We start from the raw sequence: 27,385 nt of genomic DNA, 5'->3' as shown, positions 1-27,385 counted from the left end.
GCAGCAGTGGCTTTGGGTGCAAGTAGGGGTAAAAAAAACAAGACTTGAGAGCAAGTCATATGGCAATTGGGAACGTGCGCCTTGTGGTGGCTGAACCATAGGGTATCCAGATTTGGAAGGAACCCTTAAGGATCACAAAGTCCAACTGCCCAGAGCTGGACTCCACCACTGCATTGACTTGACTGATCCTGGGAATCACAGCACTCATTTTGCCTTTCCCAGTCCTTTTATCACCTTCTAATTTTTATTCGTCTGTAAAGCTTTCATCCCGGTGTATCCTATCGCAAAAACGCTCCCTCTGGCTCACCTGCTGGGGCTGCACATAACAGCCGGAGAGACAAAGCTTATCAATCCCCCGATCCCTGCCGTTTGGGCCCGGACCTCCGTGCCCTGGAGGGAGCAGCCGGCAGCAGAGCGAGGAGGCGGGGAGGGGAGAACCGCCGTGTCCCCGCAGGGGCAGCGGTCCGCCACCACAGCGCTCAGCTCCATCTGGCGCCTCAGGCAAGCTCCCGTCCCTTAACTGGGCGTGGCGGGCTGCGGTATCCTGGCGGGGCCGGGCCCCGCGGTGGCTATGGGGAGGGAGGGGCTGAGTCGGAGCGGCCGCCATCTGCGCGCGCGGTGAGGACTGAGCATCCCCGGAACGCGGAGCCGGCGGGAACGGAGGTAAGGCGGGCAGCCGCGCCGGCACAGCCGCTCGGAGGGCCGTGGGGAGGGGTGGGGGCTTCTCCGCAGCCGCCGGGGCCGCTGCAGGTGCGGGTTTGTCGCCTGAGGGGCAGCGCTCGGCTCCCGCCTCCGTCCTGGTAGCGTTATACACCGGCGTTGCTGCGGCCTCTGCGCTCGGGGCCGCTGCCGGGACATCCCCTGACTGCAGCTGCACGGAACCCGGGAGTGGCTTTGAGTTTCCGGAGGATACATACGGAGTGTGAGCAATGCTGAGGCGGAGGGGTGCGGTGCCGCGTTGTTTCCCGCTTGTAGCTGCTCTCTTTAAGGTATCCGAGTCTGAAATCCACTCCTGAGGTTGGTTTGCGCGGGTCTGGTAGCGATGCCGAGAAATCCGACAAAGTAACTTGACACACCAATGAAATATGTCAAGCAGGTATTCCCTTTGTTACAGCTCTGGGTGCATGGGGGATCTCTCCGCCAAACACGCACAGCAAAGAGAGAAACGAATACATGTTTGAAGGTATAGCACATGCATGTTCATCGCATTCCAAACTCTGGTTATCGAGGGGATTAAACCTAAGGGTCAGTTTTGCTGTAAATTTTCAAACCTTGAAGGGGGAGAGCTCCTCACCATTCCTATGGGTGTTTTGTTTATGAGACATCTGTTTGGTTATCTTGTTGGGATAATAGGATGTCCATCCTGCTTTCTTATCGACAGGTTTATTAGTTTGATTTATGCCCACCCCCATTTCTAAGTTTTGTTCTCTGTTTGTGTAACACATCTGGCCCAACAGATAAATCAGCAGGGAGCAGCACCTCTGTTGCATGTACTAGTGTTATCATCCTTCACGGTGTACTCCGAAAAAACTACTGCCCCTATTTCTGCTTATCTTTACCACCATAAATAGAGACATTGAGGTGCTGCGACAACCATCTAGATGATTTGCAGTTGTCTTTACTATAGAGAAGCTGTTCTCATGATTCAGGAGTCCAGCAAAATTTGTCAAGTTGCTGATTTTTCCCTCACCAATGTTCACAGCCGTTTCCAGGGTTTGCCGGAGCACGTGGGTGGCTTTGCTGAACGGCTTCACACAGGTGCGTATTTACTGATACACCGTCGAGTGAATAATTGACCTAGAAAGGTCTCCTCCATAAACACGCCTTGCCCTTTCTTGAAAACGGATGTTTGAAGCTCGTTTGTTTGATCTGAGGTTTGTGTTGGTTTATAGGATGTGAAGAATGAGGCGGAGCGGTGGCACTGAAGGACACTTAGTGGAGGTGGTGGGGATGGGTTGGGGCTGAGGGTCATAGCGGGCTTTTCAACCTTAGTGACTCTCTGACTCTAAGACATGGCTGAACGGGTTAAATCTTTACGTTGGGGATTACTTTTGTCACAAGGCCTTCCTGTCTGCTGGCTGCATGTGGCCTGGACAGGATTTTTCTCTAAAGAAGCAGTAAGAACCGTTCTAGACAGACTAAGCCTTTCCCACATAAATGCTCAGACTGTGAGGTGCCTAAATACATACATTGCAAGGAATAGGTATTTCTGGGACTGACAACCTTTGCTCTGTTGGTGCTTAACTCCCTGAAGGCATTTATGCTGTCTGCTGGTGTAGGGTAGTCTTGACTCTTAACCACAGGACATAGTATTTAATTTCTGGATGGGGGTTTTACAACTGTGATATGCGGACAGAGTATCTCTGTAAAGTTACATTAAAGTGAGGGCTAGTTCATGTAGTTAAGACAACTGCATAAGACAGAGGCAGGGATACTGGACGTCTCTCCTAGTGAGCAGGGGTTGTACATGAGTGTTTAGTATTGGATATAGACTCAAAGGTTCCCTCCCAAGTGGACAGCCACTGTCCTGCTGACTGGGTGAAAGGGGTCTTCTTCTATCGCTGTCCTTGAAGGAAGGTCACACTGTAGAGTGTGAGTATTTCAGTGCTAGTATTTGTTTAAAGGCACATTAACCTTCATTAGCTTCTTTGGAATGTGGCCCGTATGTGATAAGCCTTATCAGAAAATGCAGTTCTGAAGTGATCTTAATTTCAGATCATTATTTCCTGGTTTCCTGATGAATCTTTCTATGTCATTGACACTGCTACTCTGGTAAAAATCCTGTGCATATCAGCAAAAAAGATTCCTCACAGCTGCAACCATCAGCAAAAACAAGAGGTTAAGACTTTGTATTGCACAAGGGTGAGTGGTGAAGAAATACATGTGTTTGTTAGCTTGCGTGGTGCCATTAGCCTTGGTAGTCCTATGGCAGGGCTGTGGCAGCATTAGAGTTTGGTTTTTAGCTGGAATGTTACAGAATTGTTGTGTGTTAGAAGATACTGTGCTGGTTGTTCTCTTCCAAGCATATATTCAGTTTGCACAAAAACAATAGCCTTGTACCAGAGTATGGATTCTAATATGTTTATTCTTAAATTTTCTAACCTTGGCATCAATTTCCTCCAGTCTCTGCTCTTTCTCTTCCTTTTTTTGGTGTGTGCGTGTGTGTATGCTTTCAGTTTGTTGAAGCTACTGGGTTCACTTCTGGTTAAGTGAAGTTTGTAGGCCAAATAAGCACCCCAAACCTGCCCGTGGTTTTGGTTCTGGTTTAGGGGTAGTGTGATCAGTCAACAGACTTGGGGGAACAAGCAATTCCTGCCCTGAAGGCTTCAAAGGTATAAAGCAGAAGAGGTGAGAGAAGAGAACCCAATGCTCTTGAGTGAGCTGTTGAACACACCTTCATGCAAACTTTAGGTGTTGGCAGATAACCAAAGGTGTGAATAACAAAAGCAGATGCAGAGAGGAAGAAAGTACTGGGGAGAAAAATAAGTGAGCTTGAGGGGATATTGTGGTTTTTCTCTTTCTCAGGTCGTGTAGAGTAGGGCTAGAAGCAGTCAAGGTCATGGGTAACAAAGCTGTGTAGAACAGCAGTCACGTGCTGCTAATTGAGATGGAGGCATTTGAACAGTGATAGGGTCTGATTAAATTCACCTCTGGACTTTGGACCATGAGGTAAATGACAATGTCTCTCTGTAAAACTTGCATATGTGTGAAAGAATCAAATTCGATTTAATTAGAATGATTCAATTGATTTGAATCCAATCATCGGAATGCCTGATTATTCAAAGGCATGCTTATGTTTCCAAAAGAGCTGTGCTTTGAAAGGTGTTTTAGGAAGAAATGGGAGTAGTGATTAGAGCACGTGGTGTAGCAAACCAAACCACGGGGCTGTGCAGTTATATGTGGCAGATCTTCAAAATGACAGTCGGATGCCATAGTAATAGTTTTAGTTTTATTTTCCCCACTAGGATTTCTCCAGAGTGATTTGCCTCTTGGAATTTGCCTCTTGGTTTGCAGCTAGTGTCCTGTCTGAGCCAAAGTAGAGATTTCAAGTTAAATTTCAATTTCAGATTAAGTGCTATTTTTGCTGGTGTCAGTTGTTCATCAAATGAGTCGTGAAGACACCTGCTTTGGTGACTTGTCCTTCTGTTTTTCACATTTATGCTTTCTGATGACTGAATCATATTTGTATTTGGTTATTATATTTTGTATTACGCAGTTATAACTGAACTGCAAACAAAGCAGTCTTATAAGCATACATGCCATACTGTTTTCTGAAGACTTAGTTCTGCTGCAGCAGTAACAGAAGATCAATCAGTCTGGCTGCGAATGCATTTGGCAGAAGCAGTGGAAGGTATAGAGTAAATAACAAGGAGGACCAGTAATGACTGGTGAGCTGAACTTGGTTCAAGGTGTTGTTTTTTTTTTTTGTTTTTTTGCAGTTTGCATATAGTGACATGCTCTTCTAATTAATTTAATTCTATTGGGGATGTCTCATTGTAGCAGCGCAGCTTTTAAGTTCTGAAAGAGCAGAGTTTCTGGACAGTTGAAAAGTTTTGATCTAATTAAAAGCGTGAAATTTGATGGCATGTGATGATACTAGGGAAGATGTTGACTTGTATAAACTGGTAAAATGTGTACTTAGTAATGAAGCATATTTGGAGTGTTTCTTTAAAATACTGAGGGAAGAAAATAAATGAGAAGGCATTCAACTAAATGGATTGAGGGTCTCATTTTTCATTACTTAAAAGAGCATGGTCTCTATTTAGATAAAGGAAGCTTGAACATTCACGTGAGTAGAAGAAAAATGATGTTTCAATCATGTTTTTATTGGTTGTAAGTAGTCTTTATCCTTTTCATATCTTTAAAACTATTGAAGTTAAGTGATATCAAGCCAAATTTCCCTTACTGCAGTATACAGATTTTGGCTGGGTAACAAAGGAAAAGTTTGATTACTAAGTTTTCTCTCCAGAAAACTTCCTCTAACTGGATGAGCAAAACTTTGAGTGCTTGTTTGCTGCTAGATGCATAGATATGTATGTAGTTTCAGTAGTTGCATACTGTCCTATCTTAAAGGCCTGAAGCATACAATAAGGTTTAATGAGGGGCAGATAGAGCATTCCAGTAATTATGTAGGGCCTATTCTTTATGCACTTGATATCCTAGCAATCAGAGGTACTTTTGCAGTTTTAGTTAGTTACCATTCAGTGCTTCTGCATGGATAGATTTCTTACTTGAACTTCAATATAATGTGCCTTGCTCAGAATCATTGCTAATTATCAGTTTGTTCTTTTACTGGAAATGTGTTCAGTGGTACTTTACTTCCACGAGACGTAGAGAGTTTCCTGGAGCCTTGAGAGGATGATTTTCCAAATGGTCGATTCTGAAGCAAAGGAGAACGTTTGCTTTATTTCTGTTTTCTTAGGTGCTGTTAAATACAGTTGCTAATGGAGAAACTTGGATTGGATGTACTGTGTTGTTTGTTTTTTTTGTGGGCAAGCTGCACTCTTAGGTAATGCCAAGAAATGAGGCAGTGGGAGCTGGGAACAGAGTTTATTGGAGAAGCTTTGTGGAGGGAAGGAGGGGAGGCAAACTGTTAAGAAATATAAATTGTCAGTTAGATGGAGTTCTGGAGTGAATGTCTCTTCATGTTGCCCCTTGTAAGAGCCTGTATTGTGTTGCTAAAGCATGCAGTCTTGCTATTAGGTTGCTTAGATCTTACCTGTGTAAGTTATAGTCATTTGATGAATTTGTTAGTACTGCAATAAACCTATGTCCATGCCTCAGACTTCCAGTTTGGACTTAAAATGCTTTCATTTATTTATTTTGCCTCATTTTGGCTCTGCCTTCTCTTTTTCAACTGTGCAGTTCCTCAATTCTTTCCTTCCTGCTTTTTTTTTTTTCCCCTAAAGGTAGAAAATCCTTTCTCTACGTCAATTACGCTGCCATTTGTATCTTGCTGGGTGTATGCTGCTTTGTTTGTTTGCTTTAACTACGCATGGATTTCTCTTTGTGTAGTGACACATATGAAATAATAAATGAGCACTTCACATAGGGTGAAAAGCTGGAAAGAGGACATGGCAAGCATGTTACAGGCTAAGAATTTTTATCGTTATTTCAGCTGTCTTTTTTGTTCTAGATTGCAGTTCGGAGTCGTGGAGGATCCACAGCCCTTCCACAATGGGAGAAAGGACAGACTGTGCTAAGTCTCATAGCTCGCTGGCTGAGTACAGCCCTGTCAGTAAATCAGACAAGACAGATCCAAATGACAGCTCGGAAATACAGGATGGAAACCAAAACACAATGCAACTGAAGAAAGAAATATCTTTGCTAAATGGGATAAGCCTGATAGTAGGCAACATGATTGGTTCAGGTATCTTTGTCTCACCCAAAGGAGTTCTCATCTACAGCAAATCTTATGGATTGTCTCTAGTAATCTGGGCGATTGGAGGGATTTTCTCAGTCTTTGGAGCTCTCTGCTATGCTGAACTTGGAACCACTATTACAAAATCAGGAGCCAGTTATGCATACATCTTGGAATCCTTTGGGAGCTTCATTGCTTTTATTCGTTTGTGGACCTCACTTCTAATTGTTGAGCCAACTAGCCAGGCGGTTATTGCCATCACCTTTGCTAACTACATAGTTCAGCCTTTCTTCCCATCCTGTGATCCTCCATATATTGCTTGCCGTCTCATAGCAGCTGCTTGTGAGTGTAAGTATTTCTACCATGGTAATATTTTTATTTGCACTTAAGCTTTGTTTAAACAAATCCTGCCAAATCCCAGTGTTGTTGTGTACTGAAATGATTTGAGTTACACAAGGAAAAACAACAATTTCCAGCATGTGAACAACTTAGAAGTATTATTCTGTCATGTTCTATTTCAGAAGCAGAGCAATGTTTATATCTTCCAAATCGACTTACATGAGAAAAATGGGAAAAAAAAAGTTTATTTTCCCTCAGAGAGGTATATTAAATCAAACCCCAATATACTCTTGGTCTACGAGCTGTTCTTATTCTGTGAATTCTGCTGTAATTTATTTTTCTGTAACTTTTCAGTGTAGATGTGCTTAGGTGTAATTACTCTGGTTGATTTTCAGAAGATCAGAATGGCATGAGTTGGAAGGGGCATTAAAGATGATCTAGTTCCAAACCCTGGCAGTCATCATTCATTCAAGGTTCTTTATGCTCGTGATTAACAGTAGCACCAAAAAAAGTTGTATCTGTTGTAAAGCTGTTTTGAAGTCAGGAAATCTTGTGTGCAGATAGTGTATCTAAATGTTTGTAATCGGATAGCTAGCTTGGTTAGCCAGTACAGAGGAACAGCATCACGTGCTTCAAATCAGAACTGTTTTGCTGCATGAAAAGAATGGAACTGATTGTACTACGTGTCTGAATTTTAAGTATTTCATATTAGGTGCTTATTCTACATACGTGTTCTTCGTTTCCAGTACATGGTGAAAAATATCTTTCCAGGAAGTCTGCATGGCAACCCTTCATTACATACTGTGCAGCCTCGCCACGTGCTGTGAAGCCTGGCCTCCCTGTCAACCTGATGTTCTTATCATGCAGCTGATAGGGAAGTCGAGCTTTTTACTGCCAGCAGTGTGCTGCAGGAAGGAGATGTGCTGTTCCGAGTTGGTTCCCTTCTGAGGCAGTAGGGAGCCTTTCGAAATAGCTGTGATGTTCCTTGTGTGGCTGTCTGTTAGGGGGAGGGAACAGACACAGTAGCAGTGTGTACTTCAAACAGTTGACCTCTGGAATTAGCTGTAAACAATCCCCCCTCCATCTTTGGGGGGTTAATTTGTTATTGCTGGGAAAGCGCTCGTGTTTGCCAAGGGGCACAGCTAATGAGAAGAATAATCACATACTTTCTCCAAAAATATCTGACAGCTTGCTCAACTGTGTTCCCTTCTCTCCCCACCCTCAGATGTGACCACGTTTTGTTGTGACAAAAATGTGCAGGAATGAAGGACCTGCGACATCACAACCACATTCCTTAAACAGATACTGTCCCAAGGTATCCTGGCACTGATTTATTGCTAAGAGAGGAAATCTAGCATTTTTTTTTTATTATTATTTTTTAATACTTTTTTCCTCCCTGACTTTTCTTCTGAAGTGAAAGCATGACAGCAAGGTCACAGTCATGGAGATGAAGGACTTATTGTAACGGTCCGTGTTGTGGTTTAAATGCTTATCCTGCCTTGTTCCAGACCTCAGTGCTCACACTCATCCCTGCTCTCTAGCTTCATGCAGCTGTTGTTACTGCTGAAGCCTCTGCTGCTCTGTGGCAGGGCTGAAGTTGTATCAGACCTTACCTGTGGATAAGATTAATGCTGTATTAATGAAGCTGCTGGCAGCGGAAGTCTGAGCACTGGTTAGGTGTAGATTGTATGTGAGAATAGATGGGCTCATGGTGATGTTGTTTTGTTTGCAGTACCCCAGTGAGGTCTGTTTTAGAGTTAACGCAGCACTGATTTGTCATTTGTTTCGGAAACTGGGTTGGCATCTGGTGCTGCAGGACTAAACATGGCAGTTCTCAGCAACTTTGAGTAGCTAAATGATATTAAGTTGAAGAAAACATGAAAGAATAGTATTAGTAAAAGAAAGAATGCGACTTGTTTGGATTCTTCATTGTTTTCTTTTGTTCTTCTTTTTTAAAGATACGATAGTAGTATTTTACCTGGGGGATAAACCCGAACTCAAAATAAGGGCTAATAACAAATGCTTCTAATTGAAAATTCCTTTAAAAATATTTGTGTGCTGAAATACACCCTGCGAGCAAATACTCCGTGAGTAATACCGGTTGTTTATTCTGAAAAGCAGAGACTAAGCAGGGCTGTTTTTTCATGAGGGCTCTTTGCTGGCTGGCAGTCCTGCCTTCTTAAATTTGATACAGCTATTTTTCCCCCCTTGCCAGGCTCTGGGATCTGGTTCAGCTGTTCTGCTGTATCTGCACCAGCAATGAGATCATTACCTTTCTTTTGTTATCTTTTAAATTATTACTCTTCTGTTTGGTAACTGTGCTTATTGCATTTATATCTTAATCCAAGAATAATATGATCCTATTATGGGACAGGCAGTAATTTATCGTATCTCTGATTTTGATTTGCTGCCACCTTGCTTCTTTATCAAGTTGAATTTTTATGTATGCACGTATTAGAAATACACAGAACAAGAAAATCCTGCAGAGATAAAAGCTGCAGTGGAATATAACCACATTCTTGCTAGGTAGTGGAAGTGCTGAAAATTGGAGTAAAATACATAAAGGTTGGAATAAAAAAATATAATGAGAATCTGGATAAGAAAAATGTTCACTGACTTTGTATTTTGTTGAGTAAAGGACACTGGAGATATTGAATCCTATGCAGTATTCAACATCGGAATTCAGGCAGAGGTTGTCTGACTTTCCACCTGAGGAAAAGGCAAAATGTTGAGAGCCACAAATGAATTTTAACAGTAGCTTGAAAAGCACTTTTTGGGAGGAAGTTGATCATATGAGTAAGTTTAGTCAGGCACTGTTAGTAAAATACTTGTGAAATCTGGAACTTCAGTTCCATTTTGATCTTGTGAAATAGGTCTGATTCTGATTTTTTGTGAGTAGAGGGAAGAATGTACTTTGAATATGCATTACTTGCCACCAGGTCCTAAAAATGCAGAACCATAGAATAGTTCTGGAAAAGACCTTCAATATCATCTCATTTCAATCCCCTGATGTAATATTGTATTAGTTACAGACCATGGCCTTTGGTCAGATCTGTTCTAGTCTCAGTTGTTCATTCAGTATAACACAACTGGAAAAGAGCAGTGAATTACCTGTGACGACGTTCAGTATTTTTAATACTTTGTGGATGTTGAACTCATCCTCATACTTAACAAGGAAGGAGGGGGGGGACGGGACCTTTTAAAGTGCTATTTTAAATGTTTACTTGAAGGAATTTTGGGGTAATCTTTAATTTCTCGGAACTATGTTGGTAAATTTAAGTTAATAATTTTATGCAGTAGTTTCTCTAGCTTCAAAATTGTTACAGAATGCATCTGATGAGGGGTAATTAGAAAATGAGTTGTGTTAACAGGGAAACCACCAATGTGTGGATGGTCTTTCCTTGCCTCTTTTGAAACAGTGTGTTTCATGAGCCTTTAAAACATGTGTTTCCTTTGGTTTTGTTTTCAACAAGTGTGTTTTTTAGTATCTATGTACTGGTACTCTGCTTAGTTTAAGTAGTAGTGTAACAGGTGAGTGCTATTAGGATTATCTTTGAAAAATGAATTAAATTGAATCATGTTCAAATAGCTTTTTAATTCTTATTTCTTTTCTTCTCCCCACCTCCAGGTCTTCTAACATTTGTAAATTGTGCCTATGTAAAATGGGGAACACGGGTGCAGGATATATTCACTTACGCTAAAGTTGCTGCTCTTATTGCCATCATCGTTACTGGAATTGTTAAAATGTGCCAGGGTAAGCTTATAATCTTAATATTACATCATGATAAGCTGTCCTATCGGTTGACTTTGAGCTAGGAGAAAGAAGATAACTGATTGCTCAGACATTTTGTGCCATTTACTGCCCGGTGTGGGGAATACTAAAGGAAAACAGCAAAATACAGTAGGAGTGAAGAAAGCTGTGAATTCCTGTGAAAGAACATCTCACTCTGCACTGAGGTCAATTCAGTGTTGTCTTTACAAAATTAACTTTGTGCAGGTTGGAAGGTGAGTGAACCTGAAGATGGACAGGCATGTAAAAACATGTAACCAGATCTATGTGACAAAAGCTTGTTGTTGTTATTGTTTTCATGCTTGGATCCTGAGCTCTTTTATGGCTGTTGCAAGTTAGAAAGTTGATGCCTGTGGGGATCTTGTGTGTGTCTTGTCTGTGTTGGGCTTGTGCTTTCAAGTTCAAGGAGAAAATACACGACCCAGTTTTATTCTTCCCCTTTCCCTTGAGGAGGATTTATTGCTATGCTAACTTAGACATAGAATAAATAACATTACCCTGCTCTCAGCGCTACCCTGAAGCCTTTTCCTGGCAGTCTGGCAATTTGTATCCTCTGCTCTAAGTGGTTAATGTTGAAAGTAACTACTGTGGATGGAGTGAGAAATGGTGTAGGTGGGCACCTTGCCAGAGTGCTGTGTTCAGGCTCTAAGCTTGCTCCATGCTAACTCCTCACTTCTCTGTTTCTAACTCAGCAGTTACTCGCCTATGTTTCTGCTAAGGGAATAGTGATTTGTAATTAGGATAAAAAGCAGGAAATAGATACAGAGGTAGATGAGAGGCCTCAAATACTTCCCTGTCCAGTTCTGATGAAGTCTAAGGACTTTGGGATGCATAGTGCAGAGTTTTGGAATGGCATAACAAGTCACTGTTCTGCATTTGGTCTGTATGTGTAAAGTAGTCTGAATATATTCAACTGCCATGATGAGGGTATTTTGGCTTCTGAAGGTCAAAAGATAACACACATTCTTACAAATACTGGTGCAAAAAAAATAACTTTGCCCTCTTAGCTTGGGAAAATTTTATCTCAGCAACATCTTACATTCTCGTTATTGTTCTGTTTTCGGTTATTAATAGATAAAACTTGGATATCTGCTTTTATGTATTGCCGCTGTTATCTAAAAACAGCCACAGTCTTCATTCTATGCATAGTCTAAATGATCAAAAGTTTAAAAGCTAATAGCAGGAAAGAGTGAATTATTTTATGAGTGTTATTTAAAAAAAAATACCTTCAGCCTGAGTACGGTCATTGCTAGTTGTTTGTACATCAGTCTGAATTTGATATTCCTGAACCTTTTGTGCCATTTTGTGCCATAGTTTTTAGTACTTTGAATGCTCCTCTCAGTCTCATGGCTGAAGCACTGAGTGGAAATAAAAAAAAAAAAAAAAGGGTTCAGTAAGCAGCTTTGAGGGAGCTGTGGTTTCTGAGTTTTGTATCTTTGTGCCAAACTGAAAGAAGTTTCTAGATACATGTGACTATCCTGCACCTCACTGTGTCTTCTCTTGTATGCAGGATATTCATCACACTTTCAAAACTCTTTTGAGGGATCTTCTGTTGATGTTGGAGACATCTCCCTTGCACTCTACTCTGCGTTGTTCTCTTACTCTGGTTGGGATACACTCAATTTTGTAACTGAAGAGATCAAAAACCCAGAAAGGTGAGAGATTTGAGCTTTCTAAAACCTGGGTACCTCCCAGTTGTTCATTTTGTTTCTCTTTTGCTAAAGAGTTCTGTATAAAAACTACTCCATACTCTGATGGCAAGGTCACGGATAATCACCAGCTAAGAATTATTAGCTTTAAATAAAGTTGTGAGCGCTAATGAATCTAGGTGATTGTAGGATGCTCTACTCAATGCTTGATAAGCTCTTGGTTCAAACATGAACATACTACTGGTTGCAGCAGGTGTTAGTACTGCACTGTAGCAGTTACGTAAGTTTGGGCAGTTACATAAGTAAGAATTCTAATTTAATCTTGAAGGATGTTATCTTTTACATGGATTTATGGTGTAAAATTGTCACTGACTACACTAGTCTTGTTCAGTCATGAGTCTGTAAGCAGACACCTTTACGTTAAAAATAGAATACCATTTGATTTTTTTTTTTGCTTCCTATTATAAGCAACAGCTCAGATTGCTCTAGCTGGAAGATAAAGAACACAGGAGTTTTTGTTGTTTTCTTTCAGTTCTCCTAACAGAGTGCACTTGTACAATTCTTTCTGTTACCCTGGAGTTCTGTGCTGCGCGTTTATTTAACAGTAGAGTTCTGTATTGAAACTATAAAATAGCAGATAATTATTTTTAATTCTAAAAATAACCATTTTCAGTCAGACTGAATTTCAGGTCAGTAGTGTTTCTTCAAATTATCTTGCGAAGATTTGTTATACACATTTAGAACAGATGTGTATGTTTGCATTTTAAATGTTTTTGCTCCTGCTGGAAGATGTCTTCTCTTGAGTGCTGTACTTTCAAGTCCAACCATGTGTCTCGTGCTGCAAGTCCACACTAAACCAAGTCCATAATCACCAGTATTAAGCAGCCTGATTGGTCTGTTCTGTGATGAGTGTGGATGAGATGAAGGCTTTTGTTTTTATGCTGGTGCTGGAGCTACAGCATTCTCCAGGGAGAAAGAGTGCAGTGGCTCAGAGCTTTGCCCCTTTGGATTCTGTCTGTGGTGCTTACCATGGCCAGTAGGAGATAATTTAAGGCGGGTGGATTTGAGGGCTGTTATTGCTGGTCTGGAAACCCTAAAGTTTGGCTGAATCTCCCTTTCAACATAATTTATGTTGAAGCATATTGTACTACATTTCTAATTCTGTTAGTATTCTGTATAGAATTTCCAGTTTTGAAAGAAACTGAAGTCTTCCAGGCATGCCTATTTTGAAGTTTTAATTTTGTCTTCATACCTTTCATCTGTAAGGTAAAGAGTGCAAATCAGTGGGATAATTCTGTTACTGATTTTTTCCTTTGGCTGTGGGTTTTTATTTTTTCCTTGTCTTACAGGAACTTGCCTCTGGCTATTGCTGTGTCTATGCCGATTGTGACTGTCATCTACATTATGACCAATGTAGCTTACTATACAGTGCTGGATGTTCAAGCTGTTCTTTCCAGTGATGCTGTGGCAGTGGTAAGTTGATTGTGCAGCACTTTGCTATGTTGCTCACCCTTCACTTTTTAGGGATGTGTTTCTCAAAGAGGGACAAAACAGGGAAAGAAGTCTTTCCTCTTTTGTACTACTGCAGCAAATACAGAGAGGTGAAAAGACTTGCCATGAAAAATTTGATCTTAAAATGGAAAATAGTTAATAAAATCATGTGCAATAATAACATATGTCCAGACTGAATCAAGTAAGCTCAGTACAACTTGTTAGCTTCTATGCAAAACACATTAACAAGACTTGTGCGTTTTGAGCTGATTGTAAATTAGACACATTAGTACATAATAGTCTTTTCTGTTCCTTTATGCTGCAGTATTTTAAAAGCTCAACATTCTGTTTGGGTGTTCGTTGGTGTGATGCATATCTGGAGAGGAACGTGGTGCAGCTTAGCTGTGACAAAGTTTAGCTTTGCATTTCCTTTTCAATAACTTAAATCCCCGTCTTCCCAAGGTTTTATTAATTACAACAACTTCTAGTATTTTAAAATGTATTCTTTTTAGTATAGGATAAAAGTTCAAGTCCAATTAAAGTATAAAGCTTCTTAAAATGAAAGCTGGACAAAATGTGTTTTATACTCAAAGCTAGTCATTATACAAAGGTGAAGGGGTTCTGTTCTGTTTTGCTTTCTTTTCCTGTAGCTGTATTTCTGATTATTTATCCTTTAGATTTTAGGGTTGAAATCTCACCATTTTTGGGGAGTATTTACATTGGAAGAAAAGAAATAGTCTTTTTTCCCCCTCATATTCCCATGTTGCTTCTAAAATTAAAAGTAGCTAGGCAGTGGGCAGAGAGTTAAATTAAGTAAAATGAATGAAATACCACTCGGTTCCCACGAAGGATTACTGAGATAAAAACTGGTTTAGCCAATCAGCAAACTCTTGTTTAAATGCATTTGGGCAGAAGGTTAGGTAAGAGCACTTACTTGAATTTCATTAAGTCTTGAGAAGTATGGTTCCGTTCGTGGCCTGTCCAGTCTTCGTGGCTGTGCATAGCTCATGGTTGCACTGCAGCAGGAATGAGTGGCTGGATAAAGAAGGGATCAGGGATGCCTGGACATTAATATGCACATGAAACCCAAGGCTAATTCTTTATTATTTTACCTATACTTCATGTAGTTATTTGACATGGACTTTTGATCAAAAGCAAGTGTATATTTATTTGTGTGTATATACATTTGTGCATGTGTGTATATACACCGTGTAATTTTACATGAAATAGCAATACACAGAACTGATCAGGTCTTCCTCTCTATTATGGGATGCATGTGAAAATGGAGGATTTAAAAACAAAAAAGGGGGAAGGCTTAGTGGTGACTTTATCCTCAGTCAATCTAATTGCTTGCTGAGATATTAGGTGACTAGAATGTGAATGAAAATATGATTGAGACTCTGGGGGATTTATGCTCCGTGATGGCTTTAGTGAAACTTGATTGGACGATTGACTTTAGACATCTAAGGCTGTGCTTTGTCACTAGATCTCAGGATTGCCAAATACTTGTGCTTTTAAGTTTTAACTAACTAAAGGCATAACTGTCTGCAGGTATTTTTGCTGAGATATGTCATCAGCTGGCAAACATCATTCTGCTGAGTGCCATTACTTATATTCCTTTTAGAATGAGAAGGTGAAAGTTCAGCTGAACTTAACACATGACTCATTAATGATTCCTTTCCATTGCTATTGCAAATTTGTTTGCCCAGTTTTATGAAATCAACTTTAAGCTTGATATTAACAATTAATGTGGACCTCAGCATGAATGAGGTGAAGTAGAACTGGTGATGTGATATGCACACTCTATGTAATACTTGCTGATATTTCAGATTGCAGTAAATGAATGCAGTAGGTACACTCTTGGAATATACCTTCTGGTTTAGCCTGTCCTAAAAGGGAAGCTGCCTCTAGCTCTGAGACTGCTGAACAATGAGAAGCATTAAGCAGCAGGTGGCAATAACTGGGAGAGTTTCTTCATGACTACACTCGTGGTCTGCTCACGTAGACTGCATGTGATGTGTGACACAGACTGCTGTAGTTTCCTTTCTGTCTTGTAAGTGGTAATTTTCATGTAACTGCTATAAGGATTTTTTAAAGAAAAATTTAAATACTGTTGCAGCATTTCAGAACCTTTTGTGTAGTAAAGCTGCTACTAAATCTAGTAGTCTCTGCCTGTGTCTGCTTGGGAAGGAATAGTTTTCTCCTATTCATTTCAGTCAAACAGCTTTGAGATAGAAGGAGCTTGCCACTAGTTTTTAAATGAGAAGTGGAAATGTTCCAAGTAAAAGAAATACTAGCAGTAGTGCATCTTTGCACATCACCTTGCATACTATTTTTCTTAATGGCTGAGAGGTGAAAGAGACCTTACCAAGATTTAATATGAAACTAAACCATACAAAATATCCTTCCTATAGTTCAGTATAAGCTTCACTTGTGGTTTAAATCCACTGTCACAGCTAAGACACTCAGTTAAGAAACTGAGGTGTTTTTTTTTTTTAAGTGAAGTAAGGAGGCATCAGCTAGCTTAGGAGTCTGCAAATGCTTTGCAGCCATTTGCTGATCACGTGAGAATCACTTCCTTTCTCAAAGATTCCTGCCAGCGTTTCAGTTCTTACTTCTGTTTTACTTCTGTATGCAAACCATCACAACCATTGCTGTTAAGATTTATGGATATGAAGCAGTTCCTCTAGCAAAAATACACATAGAAAAAGGTGCAGAAATTTTCTTTCAGCTTCCCACATCCTTGAACAACTATTTTTTGCCATTAAGAGTGGCATTGTAATTTTTATTTGTGAAGAGGGCAGGTGGCTTCTCAATCACTTAATCTTTTTTGGGCTACCTTGTCCTCTAACAGGAAGGAGTGTACTAGCTGACATAGCCTGTGAACGTAGCTTGTAACTTGCTTCTTCTGTGTGGTTGCCTCTTTTTTTTTTCTTTTTTTTTTCTCCTGTCTGGTTGATTGAATTCATGTAGTGGGTAATATTTGGCAGCTTATTTTTTCTAGTCAGAAAAGCTAAAAATGCTTTGTGATGGAAGCAGTTGGTTGCCTTGCATAGCTGGCTGTCATCTTTCACAAGGCTGTAAATCACTGTCTGTAGATTTGGAATACAGATGACCATTTCAGCTGCGTCTTTGAGTTACATCCTGTGAGTCCAGCACTGATCAGTCCTGTTTAACCTAGTGTGCTCATGTTCTAGAACAGACTTGGTTTGATTTGTCATACTTTCTCCTCCAGTGAAATAGGAATGTGGAAATATGTGTGACTTGACTGTTTAATTTTCTGTGGTGTATAGTTGAACAAATTTTGAAACGTGCTTCCTTCTGAGTTTAGCCAGAAACTGCCAAGTTACTATTAGACCTTGTGTGTTGCTTCTCATTTGGCCAGTTACTGGCTTCTTTCCTGAAGAGGGAAACCTGCCTGTCTTTAGCTGCCTGGGTCATGTCCACCGTCCTTGGTTGCACTTGCACCTCCCAGTAAGGTTCCTTTAGATGAAATGCATGTTCTGTATCTTATAATGGAAGAAATACAAGGAGATAATTATGCCCATTTAAATAATTCAGCCAACAGAATGGCAGATGAAGCAAGAGTGACAGGAGAGCAGAACAGCTTTAAGTGCTTTTCTGTTTCACCTTCACAATTTTCTGGCTGTGCCTCCAGTTGATGTTCTCCCTCTCTCCTGTCTTTAAAATATGTGACAATAAATGGTTGGAATGGTTGAATAAATTGGTTGAACTGAACAGACGTCATACAGTATCTTAGAAATGTGATCTATGATGGTGTAAGAAACTTGATGTGCTCAGTGTTTGTTTTTTTTATTTGGGCCGCTTCCTGATTGCTATAAATCATGGGTTTTGTTCCCTTAGGAATTAGCCCCTTAAAAGCTTGAGAAGCTGAAAACTGAGAAAATAGGCAGTAGTTCAGACTGCCAAATCTTGTAATGCAGGGCTGTTTTTGTACTCTTCCTCAAGAGAAAAGTCAAAACAGAATTGATTGCACTTCCTAGATACTAGTGAGACTGCTCACAATCTCTTTAACGCTCTGTATGAGGCATATAAGGGTAAGAATGTTGTAGAACTAAGCCTGGAAAAACTTGCATGTGCAGTAAGATCTTGAAACGAGCTATTTAAAGAGGCTCTGTAGATGCCTTTTAAGCCTTCCTAATCAAAACACCTCATAATCTTTCAGTGCAGCTTTGTATAAATTTCTGGTTCCTGTTGGAGTACATTCTCTTTGTGTTTACCCACCTGATCAGTACTGTTTATCCGACTTGCCAGCATTGCTTGCAGCTCCGTGTGCTCTCAGTTCAGTCTGACATTTTTCATGTGCCTTTACATGCACTTTTTGTGCGCAGCCAAGTATGCTGAGGCAGTCCTCATCTTGTGGTTCCTAAAATAAATGCGAGTCTTTCTGATTATTATATGTGCCTGTATTACTGGGTGTAAGGTGGTATCCCGTGTGTTTTGTTGTGGCAGCAGTTTATGTGGGGTAATTCCTGCTGCACTTAGTTCAGGGCATTCATACAGAATAATTGTTTGGACACTCAAAAGAATAAAAGTGTTCTTACAACCATTCAGTACCAGCTGATGATCATGAGATCAAACTAAGCCAGGACAAAAATGTAGTTAAATTAGTCATTCATATCTTTAAACAAAGCTGTAATTCAGTTTTCAGTAGTTCTTCTGGGAGTAATGTGTAACATTTCAGTTGTGAGGCAGTGCAGGCAGTTCAGCTGAGAAGTGTGTGGCTGGGAGCACCTGACTTCTCCCTTCATTATTTTTCCCTGTTGATGGTTTGGGAAAAAAAAACAACAAAGGAAGTGATTCCAGGTGCATGTCTTTCTACACTGTATGTGTATATGTGTATATCTTACATGTCCAATATATGGGAGGGCATAAAAAGACAATCTTTAATTGCAAGTGCTATATAAGCCACTGAATTCTTTTATGTTTCCTAGCTATTAGAAGCAGTTGTAGTTTTAGTCTGGGCTACAGGACTTGACAGACTATAGCAGAGATGACAATTTAATCTCTTAATCCTTCTTGCTCTTTAGACTTTCTCAGAAGAAACCTGAGAAGAAATCCATCCCCATAGTGGTGGCTTTCTCCTGTTTTGGTGGACTAAATGCTTCTGCTATAGCTGCCTCCAGGTAGGCTCCTCTGTCATCCTCGGCATACTCCTACAAATGCTCCGTTCTTTCCCCTGTTGCCAGCTCATTTGTTTTTAAAGTGCACTTCACTGCTCCCAGAAGTAGTGGTAGTTAAAGTGGAATTGGTCAGCTGCTCAGTTCAGAGCCTAGCCCTAGTTCGTTCATGGAGGATTCGTGGTTATAAAGTTTAGGGTTTCAGCAGAAAGCAGCCACTAACTCTTCTCCCTCTCCTTTTATTTTCTCTTGGCATACTGCACGTGGCATATGTGCTTGACAACTCGTCTGTTTTTTGTACTTTTCTCTGCCCTTCTTTCGTATGCAGGATAACCATCTGCTGTGCATGCAGTTAAATGCTTATCATGGCCACTTTTATTTACATTTCAGTAAAAACCTCCTGTGAAAGAAACACTATAGCATAGCCTTTGTGATGACATTTCATAGCATCTGTCAAAATAGAAGTGTTGTGGGATTTACTAGTATCTAAGTGAAGGATCAAAGTATGATTTATGTATTAGTAATAATTATGAACTTGGCAATTATTATTAGTTTTTTAATTTTTAATGTTGAAAGCAAGGTCAGAAAACACCTGCACAAAACCTTTGGGTCTATACCTGCCACGTTAAGCTAGGTACTATCTCTACAAAGTTCAGTGACACTTAGGTACCTTTCAGCTGAGCAACTTTGTCTTATTGGAAGATCATTTAGCAGGTAGGTCTACTTGACAGACCAAGCTGATCTTCATAGCTCATTCTGAATTGAAATATTCTTTTGCCTTATCTTACCTGGTAAAGTTAAGCTCTTACTATTAGTGCTCCATCCTCTGTTCTCTCGAGAATCCCAACCAGCATTAGGAAAAAAACAGAAATGATAGTGTGGGTGTAGGCCACGAGTGGGTTACTCTCCCTTTCAAAGGGGATTTGTACAAGTCCAGAAAAACTAATCATTTAGAATTTGAGGTGGATCAACAGTTATGTATCTTACACAAGTCTGCATCTGGAATACGTTGACTCTGTAACATCTTTATTCGTGTATTATTTGTGGAAGTGATACCACAGCTTTGCCTTAATGCTCTTTGGGTTTTACTGTTCATGTGACGGATTTCTGTTTTTCAAGATGTGCTAATGCTATTTTGCACATCTTAGAAAGCTGGGATATATAAGGTAGGGTGGAAGTGGACTTTGAGTTAGTTTCACATCTTGCATTCTACAGTGGCCCTGTGCTAGGTGTTCTAAAAGCAACTGGAAAATGCTTACGAAGGACAAACACAAACCTGCATTTTGGGGAAGAAGATTCTCCAGCTAATTTGCATAGATGCATAAGATGCACATCCTTGTTTTTCTTCTCTTTTTTAATCACAGCTGTTAACATTACTTACCTAAATGCTTATCGTTTAAGCAACCTTACTAAACAACTTAATTCTTTAACATCTTGTTGAGTGAGTTTTTAGCTTTGCATATTTAAAAAAAATCCTCTGACAGTTACAAGGTTGGTATCTAACTTTACCTGCTGTTTGACTTTGGAAATGAGGCAGTCCAGGCTTAAATCATCCTTTAAAATGACTGAGCATCCTTGCGACAGTTGTCTGTTAGATTTTTCATCTAGTCCTCATTCTTAATCTGTTTTGGAGAAGTTGTGATGCTTTCACTGAGTTATTACAAAATGTGTTCTGCTTTGTGGGATGAGTTCTGTCAGAGCTATATTTAGATCTGATAAACATCTCAAGAGAAACACTGATAGTTCTGATAGTTAATCTTGAGCAGCAAAAATCTTTTATATACTGTAGTATAAACTATTGCTTACATTTTTTGTTTCAGTGGACTGAAAATGGGCAATCTGTAGTATACAATTTTTATAACTTCTGTGGGAGTTTGTGTGTGCATTTTTCTTCTCCCCTGTGTTGATGCTGCATTTTGAGGGAATATATGGTAACATATGAAAAAAGAGCTCAGGAAGAGTGGTGCCTTAGTAAGAGTGAGGTTGGGTAACACAGTTAACTTTGAACCTTTTGACAAGCTTCTCATTAAAGTAATTATGCCCTTTTGTGCTGTCCCTTATCAGCAGGAAATCCTGTCCCTCTTTGCTGAGGTTCAACTAGCTTACACAAAATGGAATATGTTTTCCTTTTTATCATGGATGATAGCGTACTGCTAAGCAGAATTAGATTCTGAACCTTCACCTGGATGATGTGCTGAACAAAGCACTTTGTCAGCCCGGACAGAAAAACATGAAACCTTTACTGGCATAAAACCAAAACTTGTTAAGTATTCTGCATTAGACTGAAGCCATATGCAGGGTTTTGTTTCAAAAATCAATCACTCATTGCACGAAAAAAATCAACTGAATTAAATGTAGGCTTTATCATACCATTCTGAAATCAGATCATAATGTGTTGCTTTTGATTATCGTGTTCCTCAAACAGTTAAATCAAAAATAGATCACTGTTAAAGCCAGCTTTACATTCCTAGTTCATAAAAACAAAGGTGATGAGGGGAGGCCAAGAGGGAGATGATGGTCCAAAGTATTAGGAAAGTAAAAGCTGATTCAAAGGGCAGATTTGTAGTAGAAAAGACAGACCTGCAGAAAGCTGAGCTGGAATGTAGGCTTTTTGTGCCTGATGATCTTGAAAATGGTGAAGATAGCTGAAGTGATTTAGAGAGAGGTTTATAAGATGTGTAAACAACTGCTACCTGCTGAGATGTAAAATATTTACTCTGTATGTCTTAATACCCACAAAGTCTTTGGTATTGTTTTTTTTTTGTTTTTTTGAAGACAGACCACTTAAACATAAGTACATATATTGCTGTTCTGTAATGATTTAGTGCTACCTGATCCTTTCATTACTTTGACTGTTAGTTCATGTCAGGAAAAGACATCATGGGAGTAGTGAGCTATCAGTAGATAGGATGCAAATTATTCTACTATGCATCTCAGATCACTAGCATTCAGTGGCTCTTAGTACTTGCTGGGAAATCTTGAGGCTTCTGGCTTCAGCACTGTGTTATGGAAGGTCACATCACAGCTGGCCTGCAGTATTGTCTGGCACCACTAACAAATGACTGTCTGTAAAACGACTTTCTCTGTTAGTGGCTTTGTGAGACTAGAGCCCAGGGGCCCTGATGGTGGAGATAAAGGAGGGCGAAAAAGAGTTGCTTAGGAAATTGGAAAAGCAAGTAAAGAAAATGTATTGTTAGTATAGTAACCATAAACAGTATGTGTACTAGTGTCTGTTTTTGTTTTCATTATGGTGCTCCTGTTTTGGATATGTCATCGTATTTGTATCCATTATTCTCTCTCTAGTCAACATGCTATACCTGCGTTCATTAACAACATTAGACTTAATCAGATGTACTAGGACTGGTGTGAAAACTGTAAGAATGCTGCTGTCTTTTGTGAGAATTACCTTGTGAACAGAAAATATGAGTCCAGGTGCTTGGGCAAAGAGTTCTGTTCTTGTTTAGAATCAAGAAATAACGAGAAATGTTGCATGTTGCTTTGTGCTGCATCCTGGATTCTCCCTACTGTGCTATTATTTTTCCATGTTTTCTTGCAACAAAAGCTTTGATGACATTGTTTTACACAAGCTTTGTTACAGATGTTTTCATGTTTGTTTTTTCTCTTATCAGACATTTGCTGACGAGGTGTTTGGTATCTTCAGCTGGACAATTCCAATTGCTGTAGCCTTTTCTTGTTTTGGTGGACTTAATGCTTCAATTCTAGCATCATCAAGGTATATATGTTTAACAAATGTTATTCTGCATTCTTTTATGTTATTATTGCAGTCATTTGTTATGGGAGTGACAAAAGCACTTTTGTACTGGAATCCATAACAAATAGCTAAAGTAACAGATGATGTAATCCACAGCACGTGTATGTAGTGGCACCCTAAGCACTGCCTTACTTCCCCCAGATTTCCTTATCTGTGTATGTAGAATACAATTAATGGTCAAATGAATGTCATCTATGAGATGAGTTCTCATGTCTTCTACTTATTTGAATTGTCTTACCACCCACCTGATAGAATTGTTACAGCAAGTTCTTGTTTTTAAATGTATTCACTGTGAACTTACTTTGTAATCAAAGTATCTTTTTTCTAAGTGAAGAGCTTTAAAAGCTGTTGCTATGAACCTTCAGCCCCAAAACTTAGAATATAGTATAGAATCTTCCTTCTGAGCACTGGTTATAGGTGTAGCTACTGGTTTTAAATAGCTCTGTTCAGGCATCCTTTGTTGAATGTATGTGTTATGTCTCTATATAGAAGAAACATGAACATGAGATAGCCCATGTAGAACAATTTATAGTTGACACTGAAATCAGACATGATTGACTCATGAGCATATAGTTAAGTGAGCTCTTTGTAGAGGTCTGATGAACTCTTCTGGTTGTCATTGGAAACTGTTCTGTGAGCTGCAGTGTTTTCAGCAGTAGCTTCTGTTTTTTTTGTTTTTTTGTTTTTTGTTTTTAATAGGGACAGGGCTTTATTTCAGTTACCAGACATTTTTTAGTTTTCCTGGAGTATTGTTTTCTAAAAAGTGGTTGTTAATGGCATGTTTCTAAAAGCTTATATATCTTTCAATGATTGTTGTAAAGTACTTCTTTACAAGAGGGGTTGAGTCCATTTTCCAGTTTAAAGTGTGAAAATTTAGTGATGTAAACACATTTTGAATTGTATTGTTCTTTTTTTTTTTGCTCTGTAATTTGTTCTTTCTGCTCTTATGTCCTCAATATCTACTTTGTGATTTTTTTTAATTTAATTTTTTTTTTCAGGCTATTTTTTGTAGGATCTCGAGAAGGTCACCTTCCTGATCTGCTGTCTATGATCCATATAGAGAGATTCACACCTGTGCCAGCACTGCTTTTCAATGCAAGTTATTTTTGCTTTTCTTTTCAGCAGTCTGGAAGTGACTGTATGAATTACTTAAAACCTTGTTTTTACATAGGCTGGAATGAGACAACAGAGGAAGTTCAGTTCAAAACACAGTAACAGTCTTAAAAGAGCTTCTTAACTGAAAAAAAAACCAGTCTGCTGTACTCCTAACAGCAAAGAAAGTTTGAAACTGAATGAATATGATTGGATTATTTTGTTGAGCTACTGTTGTGTGAGATTTGTTGACAGACTTGTTTCCATTAAGCTAAATACAGATTAAAACAATTCCTAAAATTAATATGTGGTTCCTGTATGCAAAGTAAACTGAGGAAGAAGATATTATCAATAGTAAAAATTCAGCTGTATAACCTAACATACAGATAAAAACCTCTAATGGGTACTAAAGAGTTATTACAAACTGATAAGGAGTAAGACATTCTTTATTTTAATCATGGCCAAATTGTAAGCAGCATTGCACACGTACTCCTGTCTCTCCAAGGGAAATGTCAGTAGGAATACTCAGAAATAATTGTTTAATTGCTAGCACAAGAGAAAACTTCAGATTGGCTATCATCAAGGTGATTTCTGAGATTGTGGATTTTGAGGAAGGCATAAAATCTTACTGAACACCGAGGAGGGAAGGATGGTGTTAATTTAATGCAAAAGCAGCATAAACAGTCTGTTTTGAACTTCTCTTGTTCATCTCAGTCCTGTTCTTTTCTGACAGTGTGCTATGACCCTGATTTACCTGGCTGTGCAAGATGTCTTCAAGCTTATCAATTACTTCAGTTTCAGTTACTGGTTTTTTGTTGGTCTGTCTATTGCTGGTCAGTTATATCTACGTTGGAAGGAACCAAATCGACCCAGGCCTCTTAAGGTAAAGTATACTTCATACAGAATTGTTTAAAATCCCTCCTTTTTCTATAACTTTAATGCACTGTTTAAAATCTGTACATGCTTGTTATACCCCAAACTTACAAGTTGATCAGGATGCAAAACGTCTTCCATTGTCCTGTGTGTGAAACCTAGCTTGTTAGCTAGATGAGAATAAGTATTGTAATAGCATGCTCTTTTATAAGTTAACTCAGTATCCCATCTCTCTGTCTACTGAAAACGGTCTCAGTAAGCTAATGTAGTAGGGAGCCTTTATTTTCTTAAAGTAGTTTTCATTAATTAGGAATGCTTGCTTAAGTTAATTCTGTCTCTGTAGACCACGTTTAAATCTGTTGGGTCTGTTTAATATCAAAGTCTTGTTTCCTGAGATTGAATGGATTTGCTTAAAAACATAATTCTGCTGCGCAGTTTCTTTGCACACCAAGGACTTACCTCATTTTTACCTTGCAGTTTTTAGCAGTGGTAATCTTGAAGAACTTTTATTCTTTTATTCTAACTTTTATTAACTTTTATTCTAGTTTTTTATTCTTATTTTTTACAGTTCTAAATAACCAGATATACAAGAGGAGGAACAAATAGTTTCACAAATGGGGAATCAGAGAGAAGAGACTATTATTGTCACCGAAACACATGCAGTTGTAGATAACTATTATTTTTGTTCTGTCTCCAGCTCAGTGTGGTTTTCCCAATAATATTCTGCATATGCTCAGTATTTCTCGTGGTTGTGCCGCTCTATAGTGACACCATAAATTCACTGATCGGAATTGCCATTGCTTTATCTGGAATTCCAGTCTTTTTCTTGGGAGTCTATTTACCTGCATCAAGGAGACCTCAGTTTATCAACAAGATTTTAGGTAAGTCTCTTCATAGATGTAGATGTTGTTAGGAGACAGAAAAATGTAGGTGAATCTCAGTTGGCAAGAGTTATGTGGTAGATTGGCTCCAGCTGTTGCTCAGCACCCTCAGCTCCCCACCCTCCCGGCAGGATGGGGGGAAAGGGTAGGAAAAAAGAAAGCAAGAAAAGTGTTACTGACACTGTTTTAGCCACAAATCTAAAGCACAGCACAATATGGGCTGCTGTGAAGAATGTTAACTACATCCCAGCCAGTCCTGGTGAAAGGGAATACTGACTTCATGTTTGTTATACATCCAGTTTTTATTCACTGTATGTTTAAAATACTATCCACTTTCTACAGAATTTATCCTCAGTTCTTAGACACTCCAGTCTCATCTAGCAATATTTTTTTCTTAATTAAGGCTGATTAGTGTAAAAGGGCTGGATGTTCTTGGCTGTGCAAATGAACTGTCTTGCTGTACTGAATCGGTTGCTTAAAGATGCTGTTTATGTCAGACACAGATTTAATTTTCCTTCAATTGCATTACTGCAGTTCAATGATACATTTCTCTCCAGCAGTGCACTGCTATCATAACTGAGAAAACCACAATGAGGGATGTGGGAAGGAAGATTATAGCATAATCCTGGAATGTAACAGGATGTGGTGCTGCAGCAGTTAGTGCATATGTAAATACTCAATAATATTCTCACTACTATGTGCCGTTTGAAGTTTGTGTGTTTTGTTTTGCTTTGCTTTTTTGTTCTACCAATTTTACACTCTTAGTTATAAAGAAAAAAGGTCTTACTTCAGTAACTTGGCAGAGTGCTTGAGAGGAAAAACACCCTGAGCAAGACGTAATGAAATCAACAGAACAGCTTTAAATATTGTTTAAAAATACTGAGTGGAAAATACTTGTGCTTTCTTTTCTGGTTAGTACTTCCCTTAACAGAAGCCAGCATTCTTGACAATTAACTGTCAATATTTGTTAACTGTCATTATTCGGTTACATGCCATATAATTACAGTTCAGATGAGCATCAGTTCTGATCTGCCTTTTATTTCCTCTGCAGATGTGGTCACACGGAACATGCAGCTGCTCTGTTGCTGTGTTTTAACAGAGATGGACACAAATGAAGAAAAGAAATTAGAAAACAAATCTAACTAAAATTTCAAAGCCATTTTAAGAACAGGAAAGAGAGTAAAGTGATGACAGTGAAAGGGAATAAATGGAACTGGAGAAAAAAGGAAAACTGTTTCCACACATCTCTCAGAGTACTGAACGTGTACTCGCAGTTAGACTCCTGCATATAGACCGTGCCCTCACGTCCTCACCCTACACTGAGATGTACTTTCAGGGCGTATTTTCATTGGATAATTATCACCGACTCATTTCAGGTACACAAGCTATGCGTTAATACTCTTCATTCTGAATTTTCTTCAGAATTGCTAGTGAAATGGTAAGAGCTAATGGATCAAATCAGATTTCTGCAGAATCTGCAAGTGGAGTAATGCATTTTTAAGTTGAACTGGAAACCTCTTTGAGTCAAAGGACCGGAAGACATTTCCAACTTAATTATAGTGGATGTTTGCATGAAATGATTTGCTGTGCCATCTCAGTTCTTATCCCAGAAGACAACTGATCACATCACACCACATAATTCGTCATTAATAGCAGAAAAAATAATCAAGTTGTGCTACTATGTTTAAAGACTTCTCTCCCTTCAAGAAAAATTTATCATTTCCATACGCTACATGGAAATGTGGTATCTATCTGTGGCAAGAATTTAATCAACAAAGCACTTCTCAAATGATACGAGTTCCTTGATGCTGAAGATTTGATTTAGGATTCAGTGATTGTTTTCTTTCTTTCTTGTCAGGTTGTTAGTACTTGGTCATCTACTACACAGTTATATGGAACTTTAATAATTAAAATGTTCAGTCTGAAGCTTGTAAGCATTTGTTTCTGAACTGTTTCTGCAAGCATACATTGGCAGTATTACTTCAGTCAGAAAACT

The 27,385-nt window shown here is 39.2% G+C and overlaps 2 protein-coding genes across 5 annotated transcripts in view; one reads left to right on the top strand and one right to left on the bottom strand.

Annotated features, from left to right (window-relative positions):
• PLA2G15 (phospholipase A2 group XV) overlaps positions 1-27,385 on the bottom strand; it is a 345,808-nt gene that overhangs the window by 106,536 nt on the left and 211,887 nt on the right. The gene's annotated exons all lie outside the window — the stretch shown is intronic.
• Positions 617-27,315, top strand: SLC7A6 (solute carrier family 7 member 6). 4 transcript variants are annotated; one of them, XM_065733309.1, is made up of 11 exons: positions 623-663; positions 1,703-1,758; positions 6,137-6,709; positions 10,329-10,454; positions 12,001-12,145; positions 13,489-13,612; positions 22,401-22,504; positions 23,542-23,638; positions 24,369-24,518; positions 25,206-25,389; positions 26,441-27,315. In XM_065733309.1, the coding sequence occupies exons 3-11, from the start codon at positions 6,178-6,180 to the stop codon at positions 26,533-26,535; spliced, it is 1,557 nt and encodes a 518-aa protein (XP_065589381.1). In that variant the 5' UTR covers positions 623-663; positions 1,703-1,758; positions 6,137-6,177; the 3' UTR covers positions 26,536-27,315. The 4 variants fall into 4 exon arrangements, with proteins under 4 accessions (XP_065589379.1, XP_065589381.1, XP_065589378.1 ...); XM_065733307.1 differs by lacking the exon at positions 1,703-1,758 and having other exon boundaries at positions 617-663; XM_065733306.1 differs by lacking the exon at positions 623-663 and having other exon boundaries at positions 1,558-1,758.

Source organism: Cyrtonyx montezumae, unplaced genomic scaffold (assembly GCF_038088225.1).
Source record: "Cyrtonyx montezumae isolate F1298 unplaced genomic scaffold, pur_monq_1.0 scaffold_17, whole genome shotgun sequence".
NCBI classification, from domain to species: Eukaryota; Metazoa; Chordata; class Aves; order Galliformes; family Odontophoridae; genus Cyrtonyx; species Cyrtonyx montezumae.
Note: the sequence above shows the minus strand (reverse complement) of the source record. Positions and strands in the feature narration are given on the sequence as shown.